We start from the raw sequence: 13,120 nt of genomic DNA on the forward strand, positions 1-13,120 counted from the left end.
TAAGTAGCCCTTCGTGTCTCAGATGTCCTACGATTCCATCTCTTATTTTCTTTATTTATACACTTTTCACATCTTTTTCTAATTTGTAAATTAAATGTGTTTATAAATATTCTTATTAATTTTCCTGAAAATATTTTATTTTAATAACATTTTTTTATGCAAAAATCACCGCCTGTCGTCAACAAAGATGTCCCCTTAAGCTTTTAAATAATCTCTTACTTAATTTGCCCTTATATTAAATGTATTATTTAATATTAGAATCTCAATTCCAATGTTTTGTAACAATAATTATGTCGACTTTTAATAAACTTGTTAAACGTTTGTACTTAAATATTTATTTTATGTACCAAAATAATTGAAGTAGTGAAGTTTTTTATACTCTGCGTTTTAAAAATACGGAATTGAATTGAAACATTTATTAAAATTGGAATTTGACTAGTTTAGACAACATGTAATAATTTCACAATAAAGGACACAAATCACAGCACAAAGTTACACATTTTAACACATTTATAGTAATCCATGGAAATTACAGTTTTGTTCTTGATATACAACATTACATATATATTGAATATTAACGTTGTTAACACCATCTTAAACATTTATAAGATTTAAAGAGGAAGTAAATACTTTTGAAATAATCCCATTTTGCGGATTTGAACAGTGTTTCTTTTCAAGTTCTGCAGGAAAAATCTTACAGTTTTAGTTTGATATTTTTATAGTAGAGAACACACATAATACCACAATTAATTAACATATATAAAATAATTATCATCAAGCTCGAATTTGTATCATATGTCATCGTGTCGGATGGTATATTAATGATTCCTGTTAAAACATTGCACAAAAGAAAATATGCTAATCCATTATAATTAATAGCTTCAAAAATAAATGGAACGTAAATGGGGTGTTCAATATTACTCTTTTTGTAGATGTGCACTTGAATTTGTTCAATTAAATAAAAAAAACTTGTCATAGAAATCCCAATAAACATGACCCAAGCACAATAGCCTGAATTAGCCAACCTACGAGAAACGCCAAAGTTTTTATCTAAAAGGAAGGTGGCCCACAAAAATATAAAGGAACAAGCTACTAATTTTAGTCCCAATTTGAATTTCTTTTTCATGTGATATTTACTACGTATCCCTAAAATATCCCCAATGCCAACAGAAATAAAATATAATCCGACATAACCTGGAATGGAAACAATTCCTTCTCGATTTGCTGTCCAAAATGTGTTTCTCTCAGTTTGAGTCATTACAAAATCAAATAAAAACAATTGCAAACCTACTTCATGAACCAACAGAATACAAACAGAAATAATGATGGCATACTGAATGGAAATGATTTTTAAAATTAATGAACACAAAATCTTTGTGACTGCTAATGTAATGAAGAAATTCCAGTGAACACCATATTCAGATACAGGTACATAGTAATCAAGTTCTTTGACTAGTAAAAATCTGGCACATCCCAAAGTAATTAATGGAATTGTACTCTTAATAATGTTGGTTAATGAAGTTGTTTTTGCATGAACTTCAGGAGCAACAATACCATTTGATAGAATGTATAAACCAACACCTACATCCATCAAGGAATACCCAACAGTTTCTGTTTTTGTAAAGCGTCTTGGAAAGACAGGAAAATCAACTGCAAGAATAGCTAATACTGACATTATGTTAATCGTAGATCTTAAGTTAGTTATATAATTCAGCTTTGTACAATCAGTGGTCAATTGTTTAGGAGCAGGCTTTTCATTGGTATCTTGTCGTATCATAAGGGCGCAAATACTTACGCATATCAAAGTAAATATGATTTCATTGATAAGGTTGGCAAAAATTGTAACGTTTAAAATCAATGGGATAACGAGAAACACAAAATCTAATACAAAAAGTTTAGCATAGGAAGATATTACGATAAATGACGATGCAGTAGTCGTTATAAACGTTAGCAACGCACTTGGAAAAATAACACTGTATGTTTCCAGCGCAGTGGTGCCATTGGAGTGGAAAAGGGCATCTCGGGCGTTTTCACCTTCCATTGTCAAAAAATATTTTAATTACGTATGGACAAGCAGAATAAAAAACTAAAAATTTAAAAATTAAGTTTGGTTAGGTTTTTTTTATCATTTAATATTACATACTTGTTACACTGTAAAGCTTATTGAGATCATTTAGATTGGAAGTAATTTGATTTCGGTCTTTATATTGAGCCGAGTGGTGACATTATCGACATTATCAAACAAGACTTTTTTCACTTTTTAATGTTGCTCGACTTCCGTCAGTCGTTTTCAACTTTTTGCTACGGCGCTTGCGCAAAAAATTGGAGATCTTTTCCGCCAAACTTAACCGTTTTAAATGAACTGATTTTATATCTCCATCGTTAGAATTTAAATCTGCTGTTGCTCTATCTTCAGAAAGAGTTAGCGGACTGCCAGACGTTCCACTTTGAAGATCAGTACTGTAATAACTGTGTGCTGTTGCTCCTTTCATATTTCTCTTATGAGGAATTTCGGTATAAGGTTTATCATTAGGATCCCATGAAGACAATGGTACAAGATACTCGTTCCCTTCATATACGTTGTCAAAATTTACTACATTTTTACTGACCAAAGTTACCAAATTTATTAGGGATGGACTTTCTCCTAAATGTGTCCCATCTCCCGGAATCGCTACATCGTGCATAGTATCCCACATATTTTCATTATTCAGTTTATTATTAAGGCCCTCTCGTTTTACTCGAACGACGGTTATTTCTGAGTCTGTTGAGCCTACGTTAGAATAACATGTATCCGTTAAATAATCCCCTTCATTAATGCATTCATTAAATATCCTATCTTCAGTCAGCCCCGATGTTGGGGTAGAATACACAAATCTACATGATGTACTTGTTGATGTCACTGTCTCATCTTGAATGTTGTACTGACCGCTTTTCTTTCTAGCATCAATAACATCTTCAATTTCTCTATCATTCTCGTTAAACATGTCTGTTTTATAATTCTGTATCACTACTAATTTTAATTTTCTACCATAATTTTTAATTCGTATTTGATAACAGTTTTACCAACAAAAATATCATAATAGCCAAAACATATCGTCCAAAAACACTTATAAAAACTAGTAACAGTTTTAGCGCAAAGTTTTTCGATATGCATCCTGTTTTATAAAAGTTTAGTAGACATCAAGAAGATTTAACAAAATGCAATAATTAATTGAGGAAAAAAAATAAGAGCTTTATAGGTAGATAAAAAATGATAAAAGATGTGACGTGTAATAGGTAATAGGTACAAAAGTATATTTTGTCATTTTATTTTCTATAATTTATTTTTCTAGAAAATGAATGCAAAATTGTGGCGGATACTTGTACAATAACTTTATTTTGTATTTTTAAAAAGGCCCACAATTATATTGTAGAAGTTGAAAATCAATCAGATAGCAGGGTGCATGACCGTTTCATTACAGGACTTCCCAAATAAATTATTTATCTTCTTCTCACCAGCCCCACATTTCGAAAATATAATTATTTTTTCTTACTTCAGTTGTTATTCTATTCATTGCATTATTTCTTAAAACAAATAATTAATTTAAAATGTCCAAAATTTCAAAGATCGGGTTTTTGTGATTTCAAATTGTTGCCCTTGAAAGGAAGCATTGATGATATTGAGACTTATTAATGGAAGGAACATAGTTATCGTATTATAGTTGTTTAGTTTATTAATGAGAATATGAGCTTTAGTTTATTTATCAGTTTATTCATATTTATTATTATTTCTTTAATCTTTACATTACGATAAACAGGATATTTTGTTCGCTTAACTAGACCAGACTATATACCCTTTGTATATCTATATTATCTATGCCAAAGACCATTAACCACGCGGATGATCGGATGTATTCGGAGTAATTCGTTTCGAGAAGATAAGGTGCACATAAATAACAAACATAAATACATGTAAATCAATACGCGCATATCATAAATAAAACTATAAATACATACAAATTACAAATTACAAATAGGTACTACCAGACTACGGATCATCTCTGGATCAATCCACAATCAATTCATGAATTGACAAATTGGCATATTGCAGCGGTGGGTTGTATTTTATATTGGTGGAATCGGTATATTGTCAGTTAAACAGTGCAGGCAAGTGGCACATATTTGAGTAGAGACGGGGTGACAGTTTGACTTTTTGGTTCGGTTAATACATTGACAAATTTTGAATTTAAGGTTAAGATTATATATGCATACTTTTAATTTCGATTTTTGGAAAGTTAATTGCTATGTAATTTCAAAGAATAACAAAAATCATTTTTTTTTACAAAAAATTGTGAACTAAATAATGGAATCAAAAGTCTCTTCTGAAACAGCCAACACTGACAATGAAGCTTCATCACTACTAAACGAAGAATTATTTGATAAACAGTCGGAATATACTGCTGATAGATTTAATACAAAATCAGAATGCATGCCTATTGATTTAAATAACTTCAATGTAGAAGACGAAGATACTCGTTCGGAACTAAAATTCGATATAGGTATTTATGAATTACTACAGTGTATTTGTGTTTTTCTATTGTTATTAAAAATTGTTACAGCATCAGAAACGCCTGTCGAAAAAGAGAAAAGAGCAAGAATTGAAAATGCACTTCAAAATGATAAATCCAATTTAAAAGTTTGGCAGAAACTGGCAATTGAAGAGTATGGTTTAGTAAATGGTACAAATGTTAATATTAAAACATGAAACAAATTGATTCTTTTAAATATGTCCATTTGCAGATGATTTGAGACGTAAAATATGGCCACTGTTATTGGGAGTTGATCCTGATCCTTCCGAGCCTGCACCAAGTTTGTCAGATTTATCACATCATGCAGAGTATGATCAGGTAGTCTTAGATGTTAATCGCTCATTGAAACGTTTTCCTCCAGGTAATTTTAATCTGTTCTGATCTGTTGTACTTCAGCATAGCAAATATTATAAAATTTTGGAAAAAAAGAAACAATAGATTATAATGATAATTATCAGTAGGACATCATATTAAAAACTATAATAACCTAATTAATATTGCAAAAAAATAAATATAAAAATATAAATGTGCTCCTTGCATACTTTTATAAATGGTACCATAAATAAGTTCCTGGAATGGTTAACACTTGTAGTTTATCTAAGCAACCATAATAACGTCTCAGCTTCATTACTTTTATTTATTTTATTTCTTTATGAATATCCTCCCTTTTTTTTATGAAATGACGAACTACTGTTGCACTCCTGTACAACATAGTTCTCAATTTTTGTAGCGCTGAAATGCAATAAAACAAAAAATCTGTTTAAAATATACTTATTCCTTAGTTTTTCATGTTTTTTTAATTTTTAGGCATTCCATATAAACAAAGACTTGCATTACAGGATCAGTTAACTGTTTTGATTTTAAGAGTTATTATGAAGTACCCTCACTTGCGGTATTATCAAGTAATTATTCTCATTTGTTACTTTAATTAATTAAACATTGCCTTTTTGAAAATTTTATAGGGTTATCATGACGTTGCAATTACATTTTTATTAGTTGTTGGTGAAACTGTGGCCTTTAGAATAATGGAAGTATTAAGTACAACTCATTTAAGAGAGTGCATGGAACCAACAATGGAAAAAACATCTTACAGACTGAATTTTTTGTATCCACTATTACAGAGGGAAGACAAAAAATTGCACGATTTTTTAGAAAGGTATTGCTTTTTTGAGCTCTATTTTCTTTCAAANAACATACATATTCCGTTAACTCTTCCACATTTTTAGGATCCGCTGTATTATTAGTTGGATATGTTTCGGTTTCACTATTCATTTCTACCTTTTCGTCGACCATTTTTACTAAATTTTATACAAAAAAATTTATTGATGTAACCTTGTCAGTAGAACTCTTATAATTAATTAAGTACTAGCTTAATTTTTAATATTATTTTAATTAAAAATGAACTTCAATTGATTTATTTTGTGATGGAAATGATCAGCACTTGCCATAGACAACACTTCCTTTATCTCCTGAAACTTTGTATATCTATTATCTATGTATATGATGCATGTGACCCTCATAACATCAACAACCAATCGAGCCAACTATCACGCACAAAAGTTTGTTCAATGAAATTTTATTTTTATTTTCGACTGGTACTAACTGGTAGCCAGGTACCATTGGTACGCTGGGGTACCGATAATTGTATGCGTGTTGTAGGTAATATAAAATAAGTTGCTGCGTGTCCGATACAATATTTAATCTATAACTGAATATGCATAGTATTGGTAAATATCGTAATTTTTCAATCATAGTATAATTCCATTTATGTCAGTGATCTTAAACTGCGACGTGATCACTGCTTTCTGTTGCAAATGTTCCCGTTTTCTTGTTCTTGTACTCGCAAAAGTAGCAACGGAAACGCACATAAGGCGTGAAGTCGCTTGCGTGGCATTATTTGAATGGCGTTGCGGAAAAGTCGACTTAATCTACTACTACAGGTTTTTACAGTTAAGGGAGGTTGCGTGAGTTGCATGTAAATTCTAATGGGTTAAACGAAAATCGACTTAATGGTAGAACAAAGGTAGAACTGATTTACTTACAGACGCTTGTGAAGTGGAAGCCCATGTGCGTATCACGCAAAAAATTAAATCGTAACCCGTCACAATTTTGTGCGAACATCAGTAACAATAACAATCTCTTAATATCAGTGAATAAATCACAGTTTGTGAAATATTTCCCATCATCGAATATGCATAGGTGAATTTGCAATAAAGGCATAGATAATAGAATAAAGGCGACAATCACAAATGGCGCGCAATCGATTAGCATTAAGCAAATTATAATAATTGAATAGTTTTCGAATAAATGGATACTGAATTTCTCCCAGCACCCAAACAATTTTCCTTTTTTTTAAATAAAAGTATGCAAACGACTTTGCTTAGTAGAATTTAAATCAGTGGATTATTTATACTGGGTGCCAGTTCACACGACGTGATGTGACGTAAATGGATTTGTAAACGTAATACCATAACACCCAAATAACAATAATAGAATGAAATAGGTGCTGTGGTAATGTGACAAGAAAATTTTAATTTTTCAAGTTTGTAATTTGTGATATGTTTGTGACTCAATAGAAGGCTGTAGCCTTGTGCCGATTTATTTGAAAATCTTTTGTAGTAAAGATAGATAATGTTGTGAAGGTATATTAAGAAAAACCTAATACAATGCCATTCACATTATTGATCTACAATCTTGTTAATTTATATGTTTTTTACGTTTGCACACATTGAAAAAATGCATAAAGTAGTAGTAATTATAGTACTTTTTATCCAAGTTTGCTGTGATAATTATACATTTATTAACTTACCTGATGAGCATATACCATACTACTTTACAAATTACCCCGCAATAATGGAGCAATGCAGAAAAGATGTAGAGTGCCCTTATAAAGACCATTTAGATAAAAGAAAATGCTGGGGTTATGAACACTTTTGCAAATGGGGAGAGCAATATACTGTTCCACATTGTCCTGGTGATCATAAAGGTTGGGTGAAGACCAAATTGGATCAACAAAAAACATTTTTTACACAAGGTGATTTTGGTTATATTAGAGAACAAATAGAGGAGATGAAAGTCCTTTGTGAACCACTTTTTTCTACTGATAGTTCTCTAGAATGTTCTGAACATCTTCGATTTTGTAGAGGTCGAAATATAATGATTAATTTTACCTCTTTGATAAATAGAACAGATAATTTTCGTTATAAAATGGATGTTCTCAAGGAAGGTGAAATTGGTAAGCAATTTCTAAGAAATGTTTGTTTTCAAATACAGAAAATTATAAATATTAATTTGTAGGAGGATATTGCAACTATTATAAAGATAGGCTGCTTGAACAAGCAGATCATATAAGTCCTCTTCAAAGTTGGGGTCCAGAGTTGCGTTACTTCACTCAATTAAATACCAGACCTGTAGAAAACAATAAATGTGATATTGTAATTGAGAAACCTACATTTATTATGAAAATTGATGCTAGTAAATATTTGAATTTTTTATTAAGAGAAAACTTCTTTAATTTTAAATATTTCAGCTGTGAATATGTATCATCATTTTTGTGATTTTTTTAATCTTTATGCATCTCTTCATGTTAATTCAACACATCCTGAAACTTTCTCAATGGATACACATATTCTCATTTGGGAAACCTATTCATATTATTCAGATTTCTCTTCTGCCTGGGAGGCATTTACTCAGAATCCCTTGTGGGACTTGAAAACCTTTAGGGGTGAAGTAGTCTGCTTTAAAAATGTTGTATTTCCATTACTCCCACGAATGATTTTTGGATTGTACTATAATACCCCTATTATATATGGTTGTGAGAAAAGTGGCTTATTTCATTCATTCTCTAAACATTTACTTCACAGGTTGAAAATACCACTGATTAAAAGAAAGAATAAAAAAATTAAGATAACTTTTCTCTCAAGAGATACTAAATACAGAAGGATATTGAATAAAGATAGACTTGTACAAGCTTTAAAAGAGAACGATAATTATGAAGTACAGAAAGTGATTTACAACAAAAACATTCCATTTAAAAAACAGTTAGAAATTACAAGAAATTCAGATATATTTATAGGTATTCATGGAGCAGGATTAACACATTTGTTATTTTTACCTGACTGGGCAGCAGTTTTTGAGATGTATGTTATCCTCTATCTTTTATTTTTATCTAAAACATGAGTAATTTTTAGCTACAATTGTGAAGATGAGAACTGTTATTCGGATTTAGCAAGATTACGTGGTGTTAAATATGTGACCTGGGAAAAACCACACTTAATTAAGGAAGATGAAGTAAATGACTACGATAAATTGCATTTTTTATCTGCTCTATTAATTTTATTTGCAGGTTACTCATCCAGAAAGTGGAGCTGCTCATGCTAAATTTGCAAACTACAGTTTTGATATAAATGAATTTGTAAGACTAGTTAAAGTAGCGGCAGATCACGTCCAAAATAACGATGCATTTAATGCTTTTATTAATCAATATTACAAAAAAGACAATCACAGTAGAAATAAGCACGATGAACTATAAATTCTAAAATATTTTTAAACGGGTGAATTAGTAGTCTTTTTCAAGTGTATATGTAAATATTACATAAACACATTTTTACTAATGTTAGATTCCCCTACCTCTAGGAAAGTGGAATACAAGACAATTGCAACCCTCCAGAGAGTAAAATACCGACGTCCATGAAGCTAGCAGAGCAACATCAGCAGAACAAAAGATGACACAGCTAATAATTAAGTGCTAATTAAACTCCTACATAAAAAAATTATTGCTCCCTTTGTTTAAAAAATATTGCATGTTCTGCTAACTTTAGATGAACTCAGCAGAGCAGAGTGCTGCTAAGCAACCAAAAATAAATCTAATCGAGTGAAAATCAATTGCAAAATTAAGTGCTAATTAAATGCCCTAATAAAAAAAATTATTGCTCCCTTTGTTTAAAAAATATCGCATGTTCTACTAGCTAGATGAGCTCAGAAGATCCAAGTGGTGACAAACAATTTATTTATTTTTTATTGTTTAGCAGTACTCTGCCCTGCTGAGTTATTTTGAAGCTAGCATAGTATGTAATATTTTTTAAACAAAGGAAGCAATTTTTTATTAGGGCATTTAATTGGCACTTAATTATTATTTATGTTGTCTTTTATTCTGGTGATTTTGCTCTGCTAACTTCTTGGACGTAAAATATCAAGACCATTGTAAATTTCCTTGTCCTAATAAATATTCATATATACTAAATTATGTATTAATTAGTGGCTGATAATAATGCATAAATATCCAACTCCTTATACTGAGCCAATCTTTGCATTTCGCGAAACTAGATCATCCCTCTTCATTGATCATCATCCTGTTTCTGCTTCTCATATATCTTTAAGTAGCCCTTCGTGTCTCAGATGTCCTACGATTCCATCTCTTATTTTCTTTATTTATACACTTTTCACATCTTTTTCTAATTTGTAAATTAAATGTGTTTATAAATATTCTTATTAATTTTCCTGAAAATATTTTATTTTAATAACATTTTTTTATGCAAAAATCACCGCCTGTCGTCAACAAAGATGTCCCCTTAAGCTTTTAAATAATCTCTTACTTAATTTGCCCTTATATTAAATGTATTATTTAATATTAGAATCTCAATTCCAATGTTTTGTAACAATAATTATGTCGACTTTTAATAAACTTGTTAAACGTTTGTACTTAAATATTTATTTTATGTACCAAAATAATTGAAGTAGTGAAGTTTTTTATACTCTGCGTTTTAAAAATACGGAATTGAATTGAAACATTTATTAAAATTGGAATTTGACTAGTTTAGACAACATGTAATAATTTCACAATAAAGGACACAAATCACAGCACAAAGTTACACATTTTAACACATTTATAGTAATCCATGGAAATTACAGTTTTGTTCTTGATATACAACATTACATATATATTGAATATTAACGTTGTTAACACCATCTTAAACATTTATAAGATTTAAAGAGGAAGTAAATACTTTTGAAATAATCCCATTTTGCGGATTTGAACAGTGTTTCTTTTCAAGTTCTGCAGGAAAAATCTTACAGTTTTAGTTTGATATTTTTATAGTAGAGAACACACATAATACCACAATTAATTAACATATATAAAATAATTATCATCAAGCTCGAATTTGTATCATATGTCATCGTGTCGGATGGTATATTAATGATTCCTGTTAAAACATTGCACAAAAGAAAATATGCTAATCCATTATAATTAATAGCTTCAAAAATAAATGGAACGTAAATGGGGTGTTCAATATTACTCTTTTTGTAGATGTGCACTTGAATTTGTTCAATTAAATAAAAAAAACTTGTCATAGAAATCCCAATAAACATGACCCAAGCACAATAGCCTGAATTAGCCAACCTACGAGAAACGCCAAAGTTTTTATCTAAAAGGAAGGTGGCCCACAAAAATATAAAGGAACAAGCTACTAATTTTAGTCCCAATTTGAATTTCTTTTTCATGTGATATTTACTACGTATCCCTAAAATATCCCCAATGCCAACAGAAATAAAATATAATCCGACATAACCTGGAATGGAAACAATTCCTTCTCGATTTGCTGTCCAAAATGTGTTTCTCTCAGTTTGAGTCATTACAAAATCAAATAAAAACAATTGCAAACCTACTTCATGAACCAACAGAATACAAACAGAAATAATGATGGCATACTGAATGGAAATGATTTTTAAAATTAATGAACACAAAATCTTTGTGACTGCTAATGTAATGAAGAAATTCCAGTGAACACCATATTCAGATACAGGTACATAGTAATCAAGTTCTTTGACTAGTAAAAATCTGGCACATCCCAAAGTAATTAATGGAATTGTACTCTTAATAATGTTGGTTAATGAAGTTGTTTTTGCATGAACTTCAGGAGCAACAATACCATTTGATAGAATGTATAAACCAACACCTACATCCATCAAGGAATACCCAACAGTTTCTGTTTTTGTAAAGCGTCTTGGAAAGACAGGAAAATCAACTGCAAGAATAGCTAATACTGACATTATGTTAATCGTAGATCTTAAGTTAGTTATATAATTCAGCTTTGTACAATCAGTGGTCAATTGTTTAGGAGCAGGCTTTTCATTGGTATCTTGTCGTATCATAAGGGCGCAAATACTTACGCATATCAAAGTAAATATGATTTCATTGATAAGGTTGGCAAAAATTGTAACGTTTAAAATCAATGGGATAACGAGAAACACAAAATCTAATACAAAAAGTTTAGCATAGGAAGATATTACGATAAATGACGATGCAGTAGTCGTTATAAACGTTAGCAACGCACTTGGAAAAATAACACTGTATGTTTCCAGCGCAGTGGTGCCATTGGAGTGGAAAAGGGCATCTCGGGCGTTTTCACCTTCCATTGTCAAAAAATATTTTAATTACGTATGGACAAGCAGAATAAAAAACTAAAAATTTAAAAATTAAGTTTGGTTAGGTTTTTTTTATCATTTAATATTACATACTTGTTACACTGTAAAGCTTATTGAGATCATTTAGATTGGAAGTAATTTGATTTCGGTCTTTATATTGAGCCGAGTGGTGACATTATCGACATTATCAAACAAGACTTTTTTCACTTTTTAATGTTGCTCGACTTCCGTCAGTCGTTTTCAACTTTTTGCTACGGCGCTTGCGCAAAAAATTGGAGATCTTTTCCGCCAAACTTAACCGTTTTAAATGAACTGATTTTATATCTCCATCGTTAGAATTTAAATCTGCTGTTGCTCTATCTTCAGAAAGAGTTAGCGGACTGCCAGACGTTCCACTTTGAAGATCAGTACTGTAATAACTGTGTGCTGTTGCTCCTTTCATATTTCTCTTATGAGGAATTTCGGTATAAGGTTTATCATTAGGATCCCATGAAGACAATGGTACAAGATACTCGTTCCCTTCATATACGTTGTCAAAATTTACTACATTTTTACTGACCAAAGTTACCAAATTTATTAGGGATGGACTTTCTCCTAAATGTGTCCCATCTCCCGGAATCGCTACATCGTGCATAGTATCCCACATATTTTCATTATTCAGTTTATTATTAAGGCCCTCTCGTTTTACTCGAACGACGGTTATTTCTGAGTCTGTTGAGCCTACGTTAGAATAACATGTATCCGTTAAATAATCCCCTTCATTAATGCATTCATTAAATATCCTATCTTCAGTCAGCCCCGATGTTGGGGTAGAATACACAAATCTACATGATGTACTTGTTGATGTCACTGTCTCATCTTGAATGTTGTACTGACCGCTTTTCTTTCTAGCATCAATAACATCTTCAATTTCTCTATCATTCTCGTTAAACATGTCTGTTTTATAATTCTGTATCACTACTAATTTTAATTTTCTACCATAATTTTTAATTCGTATTTGATAACAGTTTTACCAACAAAAATATCATAATAGCCAAAACATATCGTCCAAAAACACTTATAAAAACTAGTAACAGTTTTAGCGCAAAGTTTTTCGATATGCATCCTGTTTTATAAAAGTTTAGTAG

General features: G+C 30.7%; 4 protein-coding genes and 1 long non-coding RNA gene across 7 annotated transcripts in view; 2 read left to right on the forward strand and 3 right to left on the reverse strand.

Annotated features, from left to right (window-relative positions):
* Positions 1–401: 401 nt before the first annotated feature.
* On the reverse strand, positions 402–3,073 carry LOC112906437 (phosphatidylinositol-glycan biosynthesis class W protein-like). The gene is made up of 2 exons (XM_025980559.1): positions 2,144–3,073; positions 402–2,086 (listed from the first exon to the last, which is right to left on the reverse strand). Exon 2 carries the CDS (start codon positions 2,039–2,041, stop codon positions 695–697), a length of 1,347 nt encoding a protein of 448 aa, XP_025836344.1. The 5' UTR covers positions 2,042–2,086; positions 2,144–3,073; the 3' UTR covers positions 402–694.
* A 778-nt stretch (positions 3,074–3,851) lies between these two features.
* Positions 3,852–13,120, forward strand: part of LOC108736563 (TBC1 domain family member 20) — a 13,640-nt gene continuing 4,371 nt past the window's right edge. Inside the window, exons 1-6 of one of the 3 annotated variants that reach the window (XM_025980567.1) lie at positions 3,852–4,092; positions 4,371–4,538; positions 4,599–4,718; positions 4,780–4,929; positions 5,376–5,470; positions 5,531–5,606. In XM_025980567.1, the coding sequence (XP_025836352.1) occupies positions 4,469–4,538; positions 4,599–4,718; positions 4,780–4,929; positions 5,376–5,470; positions 5,531–5,606 (511 nt within the window). In that variant the 5' untranslated portion in view covers positions 3,852–4,092; positions 4,371–4,468. Of the gene's footprint in view, positions 4,539–4,598; positions 4,719–4,779; positions 4,930–5,375; positions 5,471–5,530; positions 5,725–13,120 lie in introns of all 3 variants that reach the window. The other 2 variants (XM_025980568.1, XM_025980566.1) reach the window with 2 other exon arrangements.
* Positions 6,014–6,687, reverse strand: LOC112906442. The gene is made up of 2 exons (XR_003232364.1): positions 6,611–6,687; positions 6,014–6,550 (listed from the first exon to the last, which is right to left on the reverse strand). It is a non-coding gene; the product is annotated as an uncharacterized LOC112906442 (long non-coding RNA).
* On the forward strand, positions 7,073–10,264 carry LOC108736562 (EGF domain-specific O-linked N-acetylglucosamine transferase). Its single transcript, XM_018469021.2, has 5 exons — positions 7,073–7,803; positions 7,866–8,042; positions 8,098–8,707; positions 8,759–8,858; positions 8,914–10,264. Exons 1-5 carry the CDS (start codon positions 7,275–7,277, stop codon positions 9,097–9,099), a joined length of 1,602 nt encoding a protein of 533 aa, XP_018324523.1. The 5' UTR covers positions 7,073–7,274; the 3' UTR covers positions 9,100–10,264.
* Positions 10,345–13,022, reverse strand: LOC112906438 (phosphatidylinositol-glycan biosynthesis class W protein-like). Its single transcript, XM_025980562.1, has 2 exons — positions 12,087–13,022; positions 10,345–12,029 (listed from the first exon to the last, which is right to left on the reverse strand). Exon 2 carries the CDS (start codon positions 11,982–11,984, stop codon positions 10,638–10,640), a length of 1,347 nt encoding a protein of 448 aa, XP_025836347.1. The 5' UTR covers positions 11,985–12,029; positions 12,087–13,022; the 3' UTR covers positions 10,345–10,637.

Source organism: Agrilus planipennis, unplaced genomic scaffold (genome assembly GCF_000699045.2).
Source record: "Agrilus planipennis isolate EAB-ADULT unplaced genomic scaffold, Apla_2.0 scaffold82, whole genome shotgun sequence".
Taxonomy (NCBI): domain Eukaryota; kingdom Metazoa; phylum Arthropoda; class Insecta; order Coleoptera; family Buprestidae; genus Agrilus; species Agrilus planipennis.

Bases quoted from the DNA above. Each gene is read 5' to 3' on its own strand.
- LOC112906437 (XM_025980559.1), bottom strand. From the start codon at position 2,041: ATGGAAGGTGAAAACGCCCGAGATGCCCTTTTCCACTCCAATGGCACC.
- LOC108736562 (XM_018469021.2), top strand. From the start codon at position 7,275: ATGTTTTTTACGTTTGCACACATTGAAAAAATGCATAAAGTAGTAGTA. The intron at 8,043-8,097 runs GTAAATATTTGA...TAAATATTTCAG, and splicing joins TATTATGAAAATTGATGCTA to CTGTGAATATGTATCATCAT. The intron at 8,708-8,758 runs GTATGTTATCCT...AGTAATTTTTAG, and splicing joins TGGGCAGCAGTTTTTGAGAT to CTACAATTGTGAAGATGAGA.
- LOC112906438 (XM_025980562.1), bottom strand. From the start codon at position 11,984: ATGGAAGGTGAAAACGCCCGAGATGCCCTTTTCCACTCCAATGGCACC.